The sequence below is a fragment of the Gymnodraco acuticeps genome, unplaced genomic scaffold (assembly GCF_902827175.1).
Source record: "Gymnodraco acuticeps unplaced genomic scaffold, fGymAcu1.1, whole genome shotgun sequence".
Classification (NCBI taxonomy): Eukaryota; Metazoa; Chordata; class Actinopteri; order Perciformes; family Bathydraconidae; genus Gymnodraco; species Gymnodraco acuticeps.
In genome coordinates this window covers 4,640,370-4,660,889 of record NW_022990701.1, presented here as the reverse complement: position 1 = coordinate 4,660,889, position 20,520 = coordinate 4,640,370, and the positions used below count along the sequence as shown (strand labels likewise).

The window sequence follows — 20,520 nt, the reverse complement described above, 5'->3', positions numbered from 1 at the left end:
ACAGATAAGCACTGACATGAACATTAACTTTCCGGACATCAGGCATTAATGAAGACACACGGGCTACTTTAGTCAATCACTGAGTTTAAACAGAACAAAGGTCATCTGATAATAATTCAGTACACAGTACGGTGAGATCAATATTAATACCCTGGGAATGTCAAAATGTAATGACGCCAAACATTGCTTTTTCAATAACACCTATTCAAAGCTATGATGAAGCAGGTTTAAAGGTCAGACTCTGTGTTAGTTGCATTTTCAGGCACATATGACCGACCCATTCATCACTCTTGTTTAAGTCTCATAGGACTGTGGTGATTTAAGAAATGGGTTAAAACAAAGTAATCTACAAATCCTGAATGTGTGACTTATTTTGTGGTCTAGGTCAGCGGTTTTCAAAGTGTGAGGCGCGCCTCCCCGGGGGGGCCGCCAGAGAGCTTCAGGGGAGGCGCAGCGTGAGAAAAAAAGAACGAGAATTTCAGCTAGTTAACTTCAGCTAACTTTATGTTAGCAGCAACATGGATTGATTTTTTGTGAAGTTACCTAAAGTGAGAGAGGAGATAGCGTCTGGCAGAAAACGTCACTTGCACACTTTTGGCTGTCTGTGGAGAGACCGAGTTCCCCCACCTCGCCAAAAAGGCTGTAAAAGTGCTCATTCCCTTCACCTCCGCCTACCTGTGTGAGTGCGGGTTTTCCGCATTGACTTTGATCAAAAGCAAGTACCGGTCAAGCAGGGACGGATCTACCGGGGTGGCATGGGGTGGCATGGGGTGGCATGGGGTGGCAACTGCCACCCTAAAATAGCCTTGCCACCCCAGCTGCCACCCCAGTTGGCAGCTTTGTTTTTAAATAAAACTTGTGGCTCATCGGACATTTATGAGAGAAAATCCCTAATGTCCGAGTGCAAGTGAATGCAGCACAAGACGCGAGCCTTGTAACCCCTCCCGGCCCTGGCGCGAGCGTGGAAATGTGATTGGCGGTGATTTCATTTGAACGGGGGGACAGCGCAAAACAAGAAGCATTCGGACTCAAGTAGACGGAAGGAATGAGGTATTTACGGTCTACAATGACAGAGAAGAGACTGTCAAGTTTGGCTGTACTCAGCATTGAATCAAAACGCACTAAAGCTTTAGATCTTAATAAGTTTGTGAGGCGTTTTGCTGAACAAGATGGTAATCGCCGCATTCAGCTGTAATAGACATGCCAACTTGATGCTCTGCTCACGGATGACTCGATGAGCATACAAAACTGTTAAGATGATGACCTTACGTGTGTAAATATATTTCTTTCTTTGTGGGGGTCTGCCCCCAAAAAACAGTTTTAAGTCCTGAGAAAGTCAAATAAGACGGTGTGTAAAACTACACTGCCCAGCCAAACAAAATGAACCACTTTGATTTAACTAGGCCAGTAGGTAAGGGCATTCCACTGGATAATAATACCCCTGCATTATAACAACAACAACAACAACAATAATAATAATAGCAATAATAATTGGGAGGGGGGCTGTTCTTATGTTCTCTGAGGGGAGGCTCACCTTCCCACACTTTGAAAACCCCTGGTCTAGGTCATACACTTTTAATGAAACAGGTTGTGCATGATGAGCGAAAAAAAGGCAAAGCAACAGACTTGATATCTTACTGCCAGTAAACAGCCTATATAAATGCATATGCAGCAACTAAATCAGTTTGATGCATTGAAACAGCTTGCCTCGGGCTCATTACGGCACTGGACAGGTGCTTCTCCGCCGTGAAACTCTGAGCAGCTACTTCCTTCTTAATGTGTACTTTTAAAATCACTGCATGATGTTTAATCCGGGCTCAATGTTGACTAAACATTTTCCTCCAATAACGTTGTACACAACAGCTGAGAGGCCAGTGAGAAAGGCTCGGTTTGACGTGAGAACTGCCTTGACTTTCCCCGGCATACTCCCATCCATATCAGATGCTCACTTACAGCAAGGTTACAGAGGTGGTTGAGCCTCATGCATTAGAGATGAATCAGGAACGTATCTTGGATACACAAGAGCCTTTGGGTGAGAGAATAGCCACAGCAGCTGTTACAGCACTCATTCTCCTGATGGTTACTTTATGTTAGGCTCAAATGTTTTTGCTAGGAGTGATAATTCGCAGCCAAATGACTATGAGTCACAGCAGAGTTTTATTCTTGATTCAAACGTGTTCAACCACAGCACTTGGATGTTTTCTCTGACAAGCTTTCAACGACAATCAGCCCCCCGGGTCTCTAATCATACCGTGCAGCTCCTCAGCTCATTTAAAGCTGTAATCAGATCATGAAATGGTTGCTATTATAATTACAGACTGACTGGACATTTATTTTCTTTCCATGTTTGGACCAGTGGACATTAACATGGATACTGAGTGAGAAGCAGCCAGAAAGGAATATCATATTATTGATTTGAACAACATGCAGCAGGGCTATGTTTCCACTGTTTATTTATTTATTTAAATGTTGTCCCACAAAAAAATTGTTTGATTATTTAGAGCTTTGGCAGGAATTGATGGGAAAAGTGATTCATGTTGGCCATTCAAGTGAATCAATGTCATGTATTTATCTATAAACCCTCCAACATAAAACGTCTCAGTGCATTTTGGTTTACAAAGTAAAACAAAATCCAAGAGCTACTTCCTGTAAAAGGGTTCATTTTGTTATTATTCCTAACAAGAGGCACTACATGAGATATATTTACATCTTTCAAAATTGGAAGTAGCAGCTTGTGAGTAGCACTTGATGGCAGCATTATACCATCTCTGTCCCTCTCCGAGCTCTTACAATAATGAGATACAGAATAACTCAACCTTGTACTCAATTTAAATCTAAATGTATTACCTTCTGCATAATAGGCAACATTTATTTATTCTAGTGGCTTAGTAAAAAGTCCAGACCATTCTGTAATCCACTCTACTGTAGAGGATCTATTCTGGTGTCTTTAACAGGAGTGAGACTATACGGATTAAGCAATTATCGATATCGATTTGAAGCTGTAGTGAATGAACACGATTATAGTATGACTTGATGAGATCAAGAACCTTAAATGGATTTTCGAACCCTCTCTGTTGTTAAAAAGTTGATTTAGGTTTAAGTGTTGATGAAAAATAGCACCTGGATGTTTGTTTTTCAAAAGGAGGAAACACTTTATCAATTTCAGTTGTTTTTTTCTCACTTCTATTAGATACAACTGACCGTCTTTGGCAGGAATAGTATGATGGATTGTTTGTATGAAGTATTAGAATCTGGAAGTGGATAATACAAGGAAAATGTGCAGTTTTGGAGGGCTTTGTTTAAAGTATCAGTGACTCACTTGAACACATCTGCCCGCACATTTGCAAACAAGCAACCTTTTACATTTGCTGTATGTCTGAAATGAACAGTGTTGAATTACCTGTCACCCATCATGTTCAGTGCATTCAAACAGTCCTCGAGAGCATTTCAGTAAACTGTTGAAAGACAGCACTGTTGTGATGAAGTTTACCTGCCCTCTGTGCTTCTCAGTGTGAACAGAAGTCAGAACCTATAAATTCATTAGACATTCTTTCTTTGCTCTATTTCTCTCGTCTTAATCTTGTTAACCCCCTCTGCCTCCCTTCTCTGTGTCCATCCGTCTCTGGTAGCTTAAACGTATTCCCTCGATCCTCTCCTCTAATCAGGATTCTACAGGGATCATTGCTCATCTCATTTCTTCACTCTGCAAATATTACATTCCCCCTCTCCACTCGGGCAGAAATCAATGTGTCTAAAACAGGACAGATAACCTTGTGTTTGAAGTAGTAAGAGTGAGGGGGTGGGGCAGGGGAGTCGAGGGGGAGACACAGGTAGACGAGTGATATTGAAACCATTAAAGGATATTCAGATTCTTCCTCTAACGTAATGCTCCCTACTTCTCGACAGCGCGATTGAAAGTGCAGCAGAGCAAAAAGCCTCCAAGAGACAAAGACAGTTTGAATGCACACAGAAACACTGGGTGTGTTTTTTTAAAATCACATCATAGTATTGTTTTGGTCTTTGTCTGTCATGTGTGTGTGTTTCCCACAAGAACATATTTGTGTGTGTGTGTGTGTCACCTTGTATCCTTGGATGAGTCCATTCTGGGTCTCCAGGGGGGGTGTGTCCCAGGTCACTTCCAGGGTGGAGGGAGACACAGTGGAGACTTTGATAGACTGAGGAGCCACCGATGGAGCTGCAGGAGGCGAGGTGTTTAGTTAGACAGTTACTGTGTGTGTGTGTGTGTGTGTGTGTGTGTGTGTGTGTCTGTGTGTGTGTGTGTGTGCAGCTCAGTGTTAAAGTGGGTGGGAGGATATGTTCTACCCTTCCAATTAGACTGGGCCTAAGGCAGTAGCTTGTTACTCCACTGTACCGCACATATGCACGAACACTCAGCAGTGTTCACCTGAGGCTAGAGAAAAGGCCATATCACCCCATTTCATCATCCCCCTCCAGCCTTGTTCTGCTTCCCCCTTGCTTATCCTTACCTCTCGCTCATCTGCATGTGATATGTATGCCTTACACGCACACACTATGCACACACTAACCACACTTCTTGATTAGGAATGCAGTGTTTGTCTGATTGAGCGAGTGTGAGATTGTGAGGCAAATTGCAAAAAAAACGTGTTGCTGTTACTATCATATCGTACAAATGTGTTTACCCAATCTGCCTTGTGTGTGTTTGCCTGCTGTAGTTGTGTATTTGTGTGTGTGTGTGATTGAGAGTAATTTATTTGCACTCTTGTCTGTGTAATAGATCCATGGCTAGACTCTCTGGTGAAGTTTAACATTGGTTGGGCCATCGCTACAACAATAGATGACTTTGTGCAGCTCTTGACGACATTCAGATTTTTACAGATGTATGCGCAAGCACACTTTCACACACACACATCGAAGCAATGCCATTCAAAGGGCAAAGAGAGGACGACAGGAGGCGTGGAGAGGACAAAGCAAGTAAGAATAAAGAAGAAGAAAGCGAGAGACAGGGCAAAGATTCAAGGTCTTCTAACTCGCTTCTTCCAGCGTCGGAAATATCACAGTCTTTAAAAGCCTATTGTGTGCTACGGATGAAATCCTTACAGCTACCGAGCTTGTTGTGAACACATCCATCAAAAACAACTGAGTAAATCTATCTGCTCATTAATACCATATGTTACGGTTTGAGGTCTGGAAAAACATGTACAGTAAACTGACCTTGAGATGGGGCTGATGTGTTTAACTACTACTTTCAAGGTCATGGATGTGCTTTCATGCTTAAAATATGATATACCAGTAAGGGCACATTGAGCAAGGTTTGCTTTGTTCTTTGTTTTTCCCTCACTTAAAAATACTGCTTTTGGATCTATATGTGATGATCATGTTATGGCAGGTTCTTTGTTATATTTGCTGTGTATGATGAAATTAGTTTGTATGTTGGAGGATAAAGTACATGTATGAAATGGGATGATAAATAATTCATAATAATAATTGATATCCCACTGTAACTGATGAGCAACAATTTAAAGATTTAGCTTAAAACTTAATGTTATTTTACCCACAATGCAACGTTTTTACAAAGCAGTTAATGCTGGGGAAAGAAGCAGCTAGACATTCAAGCTGTTCTTGCAAACCCTACATGTGTACATGTTCATAAGCATTAAGTGTAAATCATGTATACAAATAGTGACCTGTCTAACAGCCTCCTCCTGTTTCCACCTACCTGCCTCTCCGACAGACACCTCCACTGGGGTGGAGGGGGGGCTCTCTCCGATGATGTTGTAGCTCGTCATAACAATCTGGTAGCGTTTGAACTTCTTCAGTTCTGCAAAGAAATTAAAATACTTACATTTACGTGTAACATGTATGCAAAGTGAAATGTTAGTTGTTTTTGCTACTTCTTATACTAGAAGCTGGTTGCTTATTATAAAGTTACTAAAACCAAGTCTTAAAAAAATAAATATCCCAGTAGCTTTTCTTCCCAGTTCCATTTTTAATTACTTACGTGTCAACTCAAACTCTGTTAGCGCGGCGCTGCTGACTGTCTTGAAGGTGCTCTTGGCTTTAGGGAGACAAAGATGGAGGGGGACATCAGTACATTTTAAAATGACAACGGCAATTAAATAAAGTGATTGTGTTTAAGAGGGGAGTGTTAAAAAGGACGTTTTAACAGCCCCTATCGTTTTTTCAATATTAAGACTACCTAGCAGTATACGGCAGCACAAGAACAATGCAGTTCTCGTTATAAAATGTGTTTTTAATCAGTTATACAGCCCACGGTAGCTCTTAATGTGGCTATAGACATGTTTTTTTGTATAAAGGATCACTATGAAGCAAGTGTTGACCACACAAAATAATGGCTACAGATAATGAAACCATCAGCATTCAGATTAGTTCTTTTAAGCCCGGCTGTCATTGTGCAATTATATATGCCGCTGGTACGGGGAAATTAAAACTAAAATATTGGCACAAAGCCATGGAAACAAAATGCAGTGTGTCCTGTGCAATGTTTGCCAACAGCGATTCACATTAAAAGAACAGTATCTAGCAATAGTTTCAATAGTAGCTAAAAGTGGCAGAATGACATATATATGTATACTTGTCACAACAAAGGAGAAACTGAGGAGAGGGTAACTTATGCTGTTGGCTAAGTGGACCTTTTTTCCCCCTCAAACTCCGTAGCTGTTTCCCCTCAACATTCACTTCTTAAAGTCCCAAATCTGGCTAGATAGCAACATCTGATTGAATCTCAATTTTAGCTAGACATTTGAATTACCTACTTCTGTGTGCTACAGTATAAAGAAAGAATACATAAATAATGCTGTGCATTTCAAGTTTTAAAAATGACACTTTCATCACTGTTAACTGCATAAGTGCTGAAAAGAAAAGCGTGACAGACATAGCAACACTAACTAAGTGGGAGTGGGGCTAAGCAAACAGTTGCTATCCGTACTACTCACTTGTAATGAGGGCACTTGTGGTGTTGTTTTTTGTTGCCTGGACTTCTGCTTCAACGAAAGTGGAAACGTTTACTTGGAGCTCTCTGTAATATAGCCGGTATCCAGTCAACACCCCGTTAATACTGGTGTCATTGGGTTTCTGAAAAACATGCAAACAAGCACACACGAGCACATGGAAGACAGTTCAGTTCACTATCAAAGAAGGAATTCTGTACTTTGATCATTTTCATTGTCTTTGTGTAGTGGGTGACTGACAGGACGCTGGCAGGCTGGCAGAGCAGTATTCTATCAGCAGAGTCCACTTTAAAGCGCTGCTGGATTGCTCTGGCTATAACCCTACAGAAAAAGTGATGCTTCAGTGGGTTTGGCACTCTTGTAAAGGATGATTAAATTGCTGGTGACTTTGTTTTTCATCGCCTCCTTCTGCTTTGACACAAGGCTAAAAGGAGTGAGAGAAGACACTTCCAAGCAGAAGAGGAAGAGTGACAAGCAGTAAAGTAGCCAGGCTGTATTTACTGTCGCTTCACCAGTCACAGTTGCTCTTAAACCACCTGTATTTGTCCAAAACTCCCCTTTCTCTCATTTTCCTCTGTTGTTGGACATGGCTGAGTTTGCTTCTCTTGCCCGCTAACATCTCTCCTGCTGGTATAACCTCATTTAGAGTTTGAACTTTTCTCTCCCGCTGCCAGAACAATCTGTCTCTCCCTCTTGACATCCCCCCCAATCTCTCTATGCTGCCCTCTGACCTTTCCTTTTCAATAAATAATCATAATTGCATCCACATGCAACACGTACAAACACAGTAACTCTGCAGGGGTCTTCTTCTTCAAACAGGTGATTAACCTCCACAAAGTTTGGTTGTGTAGGTCTGTCTGTATATAATGTTTGTGTTGCTCAAGCATAATAGAAATTCTGAAAATACCTTCCACTGCACCATGACTGAGGTAGTTGTTGTTGGTTTCACTGCGAGGATCACTGGAGGCTCCTCAGGGACTGGAAAGGAAAACATAACAAAGGGAGTGAGGAAGAAAAGACGAGGCAGACAAACTGTCCATCCTAATATAGTCCTTTTTATTTATGTTTTAAAATACACTTTGTCATGTCTTCTTTCTCCCCCCCCCCCACCAGTGTTCCCAGTCCCTCACCATCCTGCAGAGTTGTAACAGCCTCCGTCTCTTTGCTGAGGACACTGTCTCCTACATCGTTGGTGGCCAGCATCCGAAACTTGTATGATGTAAAGGGTTTCAGCCTGCCGACACAAACAGCAGATACATATGTAGAGATTAGAGGCGTAACACTGATAAGTATTACCTTTGTTCACATTGGTTTCAGCTTTACACCTCTCTCGTCTTCATAAATATCTTCCTATTTTGTTTTGTTAGAACAAGAAGTCTTGTCACCCTAGGAACGTTTTCATTCTTTCATCTAAAAATTGAATTTTAAATTTCAAATATATCTTTGGACAGATTCAGGCCTAAATTGATGAATTGGTTTCTTTAAATTAAAAGGCTACTAGCTTTTTCGCTCCATGACCCTCATGCAACATTTACAATAGGTTTATCAATGTGAATCTATTGGTAAACCAATTGATGCATGCATTGCATTACTTTCATTTACTCATAGTCTATAGGCTTTTATAAGTGTGTGCAAAACTATAGCATGTAGACCAGTGAACTCACCACTCCATGTGAGTATCAGTGTATACATGCTAACATGTAAGTATATCTGTAAGACCTTGAAACACATAACATGTTGGTTTCTGTTGCATTGGTTGCATCAGCTTATGGTTTTCTTCTTCTCTTATCACAAACACAAAGGCACATACAATGCAAGAAACAAACAATACAACGACCCGCTCATCAAAGCATGGCTCTACAGCACCACAAGTGTCAAATAACTCCACTAGGTATCATTAACACTTTGAACTCATTTTTTCCAAAACCATCTTCCCCCACTCTCGCAAACATATTTCTGCTCTTTCCGTGGCCTTTGAAGAGGTCTTGAATAATAATTATCTTACACCTTTGCTAATTGTCTTCCCTGCCAAAGTATTTCTGCTGCCATACAACCACAACATCTTATCTGCATTTGTCCTCTGTGCAAGGTGAATGCATTAATAAGCACAGAATAACAATATACATTAGTCATTTTGAAAACACTTGACTCTAGAGCCACTTACAATCAGCTGAAGGGACAGGCACCCGTTGTTAGGAGCCAGCTGAACAAGAGTTCTGTGCCTTATAGCATGCTAATAGTTTAAATCCTCACCGTGGGAATCTGATTAAAAATTTAAAAGGACAGGTGGTGGCAAATAGGTAATTTGTCTTACCTATTTATGAGTCCAACCTCATTAGAAATACGAGTTAACAGGATCATTTGAATCATTTGTTAAGGCAGTAACAACAATTGTTACAAAGGATTCAATGTAACACCCTCCACCGTGCTTTGTCACTGCTCACACATCTACCTGCAAGGTCCTGGACCATATTTTCACGGGCCTCAGGGACTTCAGAGGACCAGTGAGAAATTCAGCAGGCGACTGGAGAACTGCTCAAGTGTCCTCTTGTATAATAATGAGCCCCAATAAGGGAAACGAAAAAACCCTGTGGGGTTGTGGGTATCGTAGGAATAACACATCAAAAGCACCAAGCTCAAAGAGGGTGGGGCACCAACAGCACTGGGACAACTTTAAGGACAGTGAGTGAGTGTGTGCCGTACATGTTCGCACCAGCCTGGGGGGACTTCAATGTTTTGGTTCCAAAGATGTCTCATTGGAAAACAACAATTAAGGGATGGATAACAAGTAAGTGTGAGTGTGAGTGTGAGTGTATTGAAAAGTAAGCTAATTCCTCCATCCGGCGCTGTAATTAGAGCATTCAGAGTTAGAATGAGCCCGAAATGCATCAAAACAACAGCAGCAGCAGCATGGCAGAGAGACTCTCCCTGAGGCAGGCTGAAACAGGCTGGTGCAGACACACAGAGAGCGCTCTTCAGCATCTCAAACAGCTCTGTGATAGCTGATGAAGAAGGAGCGCACACCAACAGTCACACACACCATCCAAATTAAAGCCTCATCATAGTTCTGCTACTTAGGCTTTCAGGGAAGTTGGAGCAGCCATCGAGTCTGACCGCCATCACCTGCTGCCTTAATGACAGCCTCACCAAGAGGGGGAGGATGGAGGGATGGAGAGAGAGGGAAGGAAAAGGAAGACATGGAGCCCTCTCTTGCTGCGGATTAGTGCATGTGAAGGAAGGAACAAATACACGACTTATGGTTTTTGAAAGCACTAGCTGTTGACGGATGGAGGCACGAAGGGAGGTGGTGACAACAAGAGGGATGACACATGAAAAGGTAAAAAACGTTTTTCGAGAATGACTATTGGACAAATGGCACACAGAAACTTGAAATCACGAAAGGCAGAGAGAAAAAGACAAAGTGCACTCCATGCTGTTGCTCTGTGATTAGGTGACTGAGATCCTCCACGTTTCTGCAGTGATTATGATTACCCAGCTCTCCCTGGTGGGGTTTTTTCTTCTCTGTGTTGCGTTTTTCTCACTCTAAAAACCTTTTTGGTACGACATGTTCCAAATAAAATGTTTTCTTACTGTGTTCTAATTCTCTGTTCTCTGCGTTGAGTATTCACAGCCCCCCTCGTCTCTCAGTCCACTCCTCTTCTCTCCCCGAGGATGCATAAACATTACAAGATTTTTTAAAGACTGCTTTAACTAATTCAAGTCTAGCATGTAATGCCAAACAAAATCTCCATGCTGTGTAAGGAAAGCACAAACAGTAATGTTGAGTTTTATTCATGTTTTCTCCAAGGATGCTTGAGATGGCCTAATTGACTATTAGATAGCCCCAACCTTCACTAGATACTGTTTCTATGCCTGTCAAGCTTTCCGTTCCTGCACAGCACATTAGGCATTTCATCAGTTTACGGTGGAAGCTTTAGCGATTGTAATGCTTTGTAATTTTTGAAACAACGGATTTCTAATTTTAAGCAAACAGTCAAATGTACTGACTTCATCTTGCTGTAGTTTGTGGATTACTTTAAAAGCAAAAACACAATTTAATCTTTTCCTTTTGATTTCCTGCTTTTTATTCCTGTTAGAAAACACAAAAAAAGTAATCACCCTCCATCTCTTTCTATATTGGGTATACACATCATCTGAAGCTTTACCTGCCTGCTGCACATAATGTAGTTACGGTTAGATGCCACACAAGCAGATACGTGTGTGTGACTGCTCATATGTGCACATGTGTACCTGTCAGCGGTCCAGGTGGTCCCGTTGTGCGGGATGTCAGCAGTGTGTGCGTTCCAGTCCCCGTTGGGCAGCTCTTTGGCCTGCAGGGTGAAGTACCTCAGCGGGGAGGAACCTGAGCTTCCTGTCACCCAGTGGAGGCGCACATGACGAGATTCAATCCCTTCCTGAGGAACAGACAACTTCCTGGGCGGCTGGGGACGCTCTGTGGATGTGGTGAGATAAACAGAGGGGGAAAGAGGCAGAGGAGAGAGAGAGAGGGGAAGAAAGAGGGAAGGTGAAACCAGGATAAGAGAGGGGGAGTTGAAAAGAAAGCAGGAAAGGGAAAAAGACACATTTACATTTCCAGGGCAATTTTATTTTAAGTATTCATTCATACATAAAATCATGTAATTTAGGAATGTTACATGGAGTGGCTGTGCTCCCACTGCGTACACCCATCGTGTGTGAGTTTTTGCACTTCAAGGACAGAGGGATATTGTGTAGTTTTAGATATATAGTTAGATCACAAAATAAAAGACAGAACACTGCAAGTCAAGAAAGTGCTGGATGCATAAAGATAGAAAATGAAAAAAGGTCGAAACATCTACAACACACTTATCCCTATGCAAATGTGTTCCAGACAGAGGTAAGTAATAAGTACACGCCTCCAGAACAGTGTGTGTCTGTGAGACAGCAACGCTTCTCCTTACAGTACAAATGTGTCTTTATTTAACAAAAGGCCACACATTGAGAAGTGGAACCATGATTAGACTTGTACACTCTACTGTTAGTTAGTTTCAATTTAAGCCGTACTTTAGATGGAATTATATGAATTGCTACCTTTAATGATGTTTCCATTTATCTTCTCTCCTGTCTTAGTTATACAGGGAAACGTTTTATGTTTGAAGTCTTTGTAATACACATTCACACATGTCAATTAGAGACCCAGCTTTTAATACTCATGGCTCAGAAATAACGTAAAAAAAGTATAAATATCATATACACTAAGAAATCAGCTGTAGGGCCTAACTGCAGCGGCCGAGATCAGAATCCCGGCTGCCGCACTTTTCTGCATGTCGTCCCCTCTCTCACCCCCTCCTGTCTATCTGCGGCTACCAGGTCCAAAATCATATTCTTTTTTAAATGAGCTGAAACCTGGTTACTTAAATGGATGTAAATGAGTGCCCTTTATAGAAACATCTGCAATATGCTTCTCTTCTCATTAATTAATTTCCTTTAATTTGCCCCCTATCTGTAACTATGTACAGTACGATGAAACAAATTGTCCCCTGACTAAATTGAGGCGAACATGGACCATATGCTGCCAATACCTTGTAACACAGGACAAGGGCAGCCAACATTTACACTGGCTTGACTGTTGCAATACTTACATGTGTTTAAATGAAACAAGACATCTAACCACGGCAACATCAAAGAAACTATTTCTCAACAGACTGCCAGTGTGTGTTCCTATTTGTCAGTCTTGCTATTCAATTAGAAGATAAAAGATGAATCTGGGAGTCAGTATCTTTGTACAACTGTGTGGCAGAAGCTGTTTGACAAGTCGATGTGTGTACACACACATATGCACACACATTAGGGCTGCAACAAACGACTAATTTGATAATCGATTAATCTATTGATTAATGAAACGATGAATCGACTATTCAGACTATTACTGTATGCCTTGCACAATTTCTCAAATGCTCTTATTTAGCCATCAACTTTTAGATGTAGCTTGAGGTTGTTTTAGGCATGTGGAAACTAACAATGAAGACAATAAAGATGAATACTTGATTCAAAAATACAAATATTATTAAATTAACTAAACACATTTTGAACAAAATTAACATTGCTTTTTATTTAAATTAAATAAATAATATTTCACATCAAAAGAAACAACAATGTTTTAACAAATCGTATTAAATAATCTGATGACAGAACTGTAAACAGAATAGCTGAAACTTTAACAAACTAAATAACTCAGTTACCTCTAATCATTAACCCAAGTTTGTATAATGTAGTTAACTCCATGTGTTGCTGCTAGCATACATAATACCTGACGTGGAAACGTTACTTGTGGATGGGGCTACAGAGCTACTAGAAAGACAGTCGAGCCCGGTGCATTCCTCCGTCTGCATGCGGTGCACTTTTGCTAAATGTTTAGAAAAATTGCTCGTGTTACCGCCCTTACATGCTAAACTCTTATTGCACTTTTGGTATAGAGCATTGTCCACATCGAGACGGGTAACATTTAACCCATAGATTTAACCACACCTCGGAGCGCGTTCTCTCCGCCATCTCCTCTGTGTGTTGCTGCATGTAGCAGCCGCGTGTGTGTAAACTGCCCCGCCCCCTCACACACGGACGGGGGAGAGAGATCTCGTCTGATCGAAAATACATCATAGACGCATTTGTTTGTCTTTTTGCATATTAGAAAAACGAGTTGGCGACACTAAGACTGCGATATAATGTTTTTGTAGCAATAATACATGACATATATTTTTTAAATGTCTCCAGTACCGATAAAAAGACCAATAACGTTGGAGCTTAACGGCGCGTAAAACACACGTGATGACGTCACCAACGAATCGACGACTGAATTAGTTGGCAACTAATTTGGTCATCGATTTGAATCGATTAAGTCGATTAGTTGTTGCACCTCTAACACACACACACACCACACACACACACATACACACACACACACACACACACACACACACACACACACACACACACACACACACACACACACAATCAAAAACATGTGGTTGAGCAGCATTACTGTTTAATTTCAGGGGCATCAGATTATCGATTAAGTCTGCAAAATTAAAGCATTATCGATGCTCTCTGAAGCTTAATTAATCTGCATTTATATTCTTAAACACATGCACAAGCACAAACACACTTCCTCCATTCATCCTTATCACAAGCATTTTAAGTCACAAGCACAAGCACACACGCACACACACACGCACACACACAAGGCACACACACACACACACACACACACACACACACACACACACACACACACACACACACACACACACACACACACACACACACACACACACACACACACACACACACATCACACACACACACACACACACACACACACACACACACACACACACACACACACACACACACACACACACACACACACAGGCTTCCTCCATTCATCCTTATCACAAGCATTTTAAGTCGAATATGTTTGACTCCCTTCTTCCCTTGTGCCCTTATTCCTCAGTCCTTTTAAGATCGACTTTTCCCTTCCTCTTTTGTTTCCATGTCGGCTTCTCTTGTTCCGCTCTACAGTTAAGATCATGTTCTGATAATACACTCATAATTGTCAGAACAAGTGCTGCCTTTTCAGAATGTATCCTGCCATACAAGGTAGAGGAGAGGAGAAGAACAGAAGGGCACATGAAGAAGAAAAGCTTCTGGTGCTAAAGGATATCAAATAGTGTATATGTTTGTCAGGGGATGGATGCTGCTTAATATGCTGCTGTATGATGTCCATTACCGTATCAGTTATCCTCTCTTGGAGACACACACCAGCATAGATAAACCTCTCTTGAGAGAATTGTTTTCATTCATGCACATGCACACAGCCTCACACACGTACACAGCCACACGCACACTCCAAAAGCCAATTTTCTTTTTCTGGGGATTAAGTTGGTCTCTTCTGCATCATCAGAAAGAAATCTCTATTAGGCTATTCTGTCTATCTCACAGTGAGAATGGGCCATTATGTTACTGAAGTGGAACAGGGATCCACTCAATTCAATTCTTAAGAAAGAAACCCTGATAATGATGCTGCAGATGCTATGATATCTGATCCAATTAAAAAACTCTACACACACTGATAGCTCTGAATAGAATATCTGACATCATGATTGGTTTTCATAAAAATTCAAAGTCACATTTTTGTATAAGGACTTTTGTAGCATTTCGCTGCTTTACTAGACAGCGGTGGTGCCGGCTGACAGAGAAAATTGGAGAAAGAGTTCAGGGATGATATAAATCAAAGTGGGAGCCGCGTTCAAACCAAAGCTGTTCATGCGTTGGCCCACAGAGACACCAGAGTCACTATGACTTTTTAAAAAAAAGTGATATTTCACTTCGCTAGAATAGTTCTCTGTCAAACTTTAAAACCACCCGACACTTAAACCATTCTTCCTTGTATCTTATCAACTGACTTCACTATCACCGGCACATAGAATGTAATGATAATGCAAATGTGTTTTTAAAATGAATTGTAAGACACATAACATTATAAGACATATTAACAAAATCAGTGCTCAATATTAAATTAAATGTATCGTTACAGAATACAAACATAAAGGTGGCTAATCTGCACTGTAAATAGTAACAGCTTTGCTTACTGAAAATACCTTATTGTACTTTACTTATTTCTCACTAACCTTATGATTTTACTCATTCAATGTGAGTGATTTACTCGATTTGACCAAAAAAGGTATAAAACTTGGTTCAACTGATCAAACTCTTTGTAACTTGAAGTTCATGGAGTGAAGCCAAGGGAACAAAAGGGCACATGGCAGTAGAGCACTACAGGCAGAGCTGCCAGTGTTTCCCATACATCGATTCATTTGCCACCACAATTAAATATCGTCCGCCACAAATACTGTAGATCTTATAATTTTTATTTTATTTTTATTTTGTAAACTGTAAATTATATTTTTGGGAGAATAAACCCCACAGATCCTCAACTCCGGTTTGTCTCAGGGCGAGACACGGCCGGCAAAAACATTGTTTTTCATGCACTGGTCAATTTTGAGATTTTGTGCTATTTTGATTCCATAACATGTTTTCTTTCAGGCTTTTGGAAGGAAAACGTACAAAATACACATTTAGGTGTTTATTTTACTATAGCTTGTCTATTTGCGTCTGTATATTTCTCCTAAATTCACCAAAAGTTAGTATTCTAACGTAACATAAAGTACCTGCTTGCTTATCTTTCTTACAGTGCAGACGCTTTTCTGCTTGCTCTTGCCTCTGCTTACTTTTTATGCTGATTTTCCTATTCTTATTCTCTGAAAACTTCGAGCAGCGGCTCCTGGACATTAACTTATCACTGGGACAGTTCATCTTCGTAAATAGACGGAGGGTTTCAGCCATATTTCAACATTTTTACGACGACGTCAGTCTTACAATAGCGTGGCCTAGCAACAGCTAAAGCCTGGTAGGCTACTGCATGCTATTTAGCTAGTTGGTAGCAAAATGCCTCCGTTCTCTACAGATGACTTCCAGAAACTTATACAGAAGATGGCTCTGTTGGAAATGAAAATTCAACGGTTGGAAGTTAACGTGGAAGTGAATGGACTATGTCGTGGGAATGACACGACTTTACCAGTGTTGCAAAATAATGGAGAAGGGTATGCTAACTCACAGCTAGTTAGCAGCTACAAGGATTCCAAGGAACAGGAGGGCTGTGTACCGGGTAATAAATCTACAAGTGGAACTCTCTGGGTGCAAGGCCTATAAGAGTAAATCATTTCCATGGGATTTGGGAGGACGGATAACAGGCAGAGCCCAGAGCTCCGAAATCTGTGATGCGACCGGCTGGCCTGCATTGTTATCACCCAGGAAGAGCGCCTCTTCAACCCCTATTCATACTAGGAAACAGCAGTGGACAGCTGCTAAAGGGAGAATTACAAACAATCCTCCTAAACCACCAAGTGTGCCAATCCAGAACAGATACGCTCCGCTGACCGAGAACCGGAGATCTGATGACCTGGATAACCTGTCCTCTTCACGCAGCAGGGTAAGGACCAATAGCTACTCTAAAAGTAAAAGGCTAGAGGGAAAGCTAACGACTGGGCCTGAAACTCTGATTGTGGGTGACTCTGCTGTAAGAGATGTAAAAGGTCTGTGTAATAAGAACAACACCAAAGTACTCTGTTTTCCCAAGGATGTGGTCTCTGACTTGGCTGAGAAGATCCTGCATATTGGGGCTGAACATCCGACTGTGAAGAATGTGGTACTGCACATTGGAACAAATGATGTTGTGAAACAACAGTCAGAAGTGCTGAAAGAAGACTTTAAATGTTTGTTGGAAACTGCCAGCTCTCTAAATGCAGAGGTGTTCATCAGTGGCCCTCTACCGCCAGTCAGAAGAGGAGTGGAGAGATTCAGCAGATTGTTTGCACTGAACACCTGGCTTTCAACGGCCTGTACTGACCATTCTGTTCATTTTATTGACAATTTTAACTTTTTCTGGGATCGCAGACATCTTTTCAAGGCAAATGGAGTTTGCCTGAACAAGTCAGGAGTGAAATTGTTTATCTCTAACATATTCAACTGCCTGCGTCATCAATCTGTTCCCTCTGCCAAGGACAAGCGGCAAGAGGAATCAAAACAGGAGAAAGACACAACACATCACACAGAAAACCCTGAAGAATTATCACTGCACCCGCCTGAGGAATTTTCTGATTATGGGAGACCTATGAGACAAATGGAGGAGTCTCCACTGCCCGTCACCCCCCCCCCCCCCCCTGTCAACGCCTTTGAGGATACTCCGTTCACCCTTTCACCCTCGCCCACCCTCCTGGAGATCGATGAACACACAAAGGAGATACAGAGGGTTGGCACCGATTCCTTCCTGGAGTTCAAAGACCAAACGAAGGCGATACGCAGGGCTGGCACCATGTCCTTTACCCCCGCTCCTCAACGACGCCCACCAAAATCACCGCGGAGACGCGCACCATCTCCCCCGTCCTCATCACCGCGCCTACGTCAACCACCTCCCCCCCCTGGCAGCATGTCCTCTACCCCCGCACCATCTCGCCCGTCTCCATCACCGTGCCTACGTCGACCACCTCCCCTCCCTTCGAGGGGGCATCTGCAGTCTCCGAAGCCTGATAAGGATGTGTGTGTACAAAACACAACAAACTCTTACTGATATGTGATGGGTCCAGGCTCAAGGGCGTATGGCACTCTCAACTCTTTCCAGGACATGTCGGGGCCCTGCCTGCCAGTAGCTTTGCCGATATCTGTGTTGATAGGTAATAGATTAAGAGCGGTGAATCATAGAAACAGGAAGCGCTCAAACGTTTGTGTGAGTGTATCTAATTTAGCAGTGATTCCATGTCAGCCACAGCTTGTTACAAAAAACATGACTGATAGTGTGTTTAACAAACTTAAACTAGCTTTATTAAATGTCAGGTCTTTGGCAGGAAAAACATTTTTAATCAATGATTTTATCACTGAGCACAATCTCGATTTTATGTTTTTAACAGAAACTTGGATTGAACAAAATAACAGTGCAGCTGTTCTTATCGAATCAACCCCTCCCAACTTTAGTTTTATGAGTCAGGAAAGAATGCATAAGAAAGGGGGTGGAGTTGCTATTCTGTTCAATGATTCCCTTCAATGCAGGAAGACATCGTATGGAAACTTTGATTCTTTTGAATATGTGGCCCTTCAGCTGAAATGCTCCTCTCGAGCTCTGTTCCTAAATATCTATAGACCACCCAAATACTGTGCAAGCTTTTTTGATGACTTTACTGAACTGCTGTCTATAGTGTGTATTGACTTTGACCGTCTAGTCATTGTTGGTGATTTTAACATCCATGTTGACAACCCCCAGGACAGAAGGGCTAAAGAACTATTTTGTGTTCTTGATAGCTATGGACTGACTCAGCATGTGACGGAGCCCACGCACAATAAGGGGCACACTCTGGACTTAATTATCTCAAAGGGTCTGAATATCTCTGAGGTTGTGGTGACTGATGTTGCACTCTCTGACCATTCCTGTGTTTTCTTTGAGAGCTCTATTTCTGTTCACAAAAATGTTCAAAAAGAGGTAACCACAAAGCGATATTTAACTGAAAATACTAGGGAAATGTTTACTCAGAATTTCTCTTCCACACTTGCCCCTGCCAACATCTCAGTAAATGAGCTAGTAGATCATTTTAATTCAAAAATTAAAAATGTTATAGATGCCATTGCTCCAACTAGGTTAAAGGAAGTGTCTGGCAAGAAAATATCTCCATGGAGAAAGGCCATGACCGTGAAAACAGAAAAAAGAGAATGTCGAAAAGCTGAACGCAGGTGGCAAAAAACAAATCTCCAGGTTCACTTTGAAATCTATAAAGAGAGACTTGGCCTTTATAATTTGGAATTGAAAAACGCACGACAATCGTTCTTCTCTGACATCATTACCAAAAACAAAAACAACGCACGTGCCTTGTTTGCTACCGTCGACAGACTAACTAACCCCCCAGTGTCAGTAGCCTCTGAATTTCTATCCACCAGGGCGTGCAATGATTTTGCCTCCTTTTTCACTGACAAAATTCAGAAAATCAGACAAGCAGTCAGTGCCTCTACATCAGGAACAGCAAATGTGTTGTCCCTATCTCCACTTAACATCAATTCAGACATCATGACACAATTCCATCAGATTAATGATAAAAACCTAGAGGACATTATTCAACTTCTGAAATCCTCCTCCTGCTGCCTTGATATTATTCCAACAGGATTTTTCAAAGATGTTTTGCCTTGCCTCAGATCTACTTCATATAGTAAACAAATCTCTTCACTCAGGTATTTTTCCACAGGCCCAGAAAACTGCAGTCATTAAACCGCTCTTAAAAAAGAATAATCTAGATGCTTCAGTAATGAACAATTACAGGCCCATATCAAACCTGCCATTTCTAGGTAAAATCATTGAAAAAGTTGTTTTTCAACAGTTGAGTAATTTCTTGCATTTAAATAACTGTTTTGATGTGTTCCAGTCAGGCTTTCGTCCAAACCACAGCACTGAGACTGCTCTTGTAAAGGTCTTTAATGACATCCACTTAAACACAGACAGTGGCAGAACTTCAGTGTTAGTATTATTAGATCTCAGTGCTGCGTTTGACACTGTTGACCACAGCATATTACTAGACCGACTGGAAAACTGGGTGGGACTTTCGGAAACAGTTCTGAATTGGTTTGAATCCTACTTAAAGGACAGAAACAACTTTGTTTCTATAGGTAAATACACATCTGAGTTGACAAATATGACATGTGGGGTTCCTCAAGGCTCCATCTTGGGGCCTCTTCTCTTTAACATCTACATGCTACCACTGGCTCAGATAATGAAGAACAACAAAATAAGTTACCATAGCTATGCAGATGACACACAAATTTACGTAACAATTTCACCAGGAGACTATGCTCCAATTCAAACACTGAGTAAGTGCATTGAACAAATCAATGACTGGATGTGTCAGAACTTTCTCCAATTAAACAAAGATAAAACTGAGGTAATGGTTTTTGGAGCCAAGTCAGAACGTATAAAAGTTAGCACTGAGCTTCAGTCTGC

The 20,520-nt window shown here is 41.4% G+C and overlaps 1 protein-coding gene across 1 annotated transcript in view; it reads right to left on the bottom strand.

The window, feature by feature from the left end:
* Positions 1 to 20,520, bottom strand: part of LOC117556124 (protein sidekick-1-like) — a 276,166-nt gene that overhangs the window by 11,820 nt on the left and 243,826 nt on the right. The window contains 7 exon segments of the mRNA XM_034231352.1: positions 4,080 to 4,195; positions 5,699 to 5,800; positions 5,981 to 6,037; positions 6,936 to 7,074; positions 7,858 to 7,928; positions 8,081 to 8,184; positions 11,202 to 11,403. Coding sequence (XP_034087243.1) covers positions 4,080 to 4,195; positions 5,699 to 5,800; positions 5,981 to 6,037; positions 6,936 to 7,074; positions 7,858 to 7,928; positions 8,081 to 8,184; positions 11,202 to 11,403 — 791 coding nt within the window.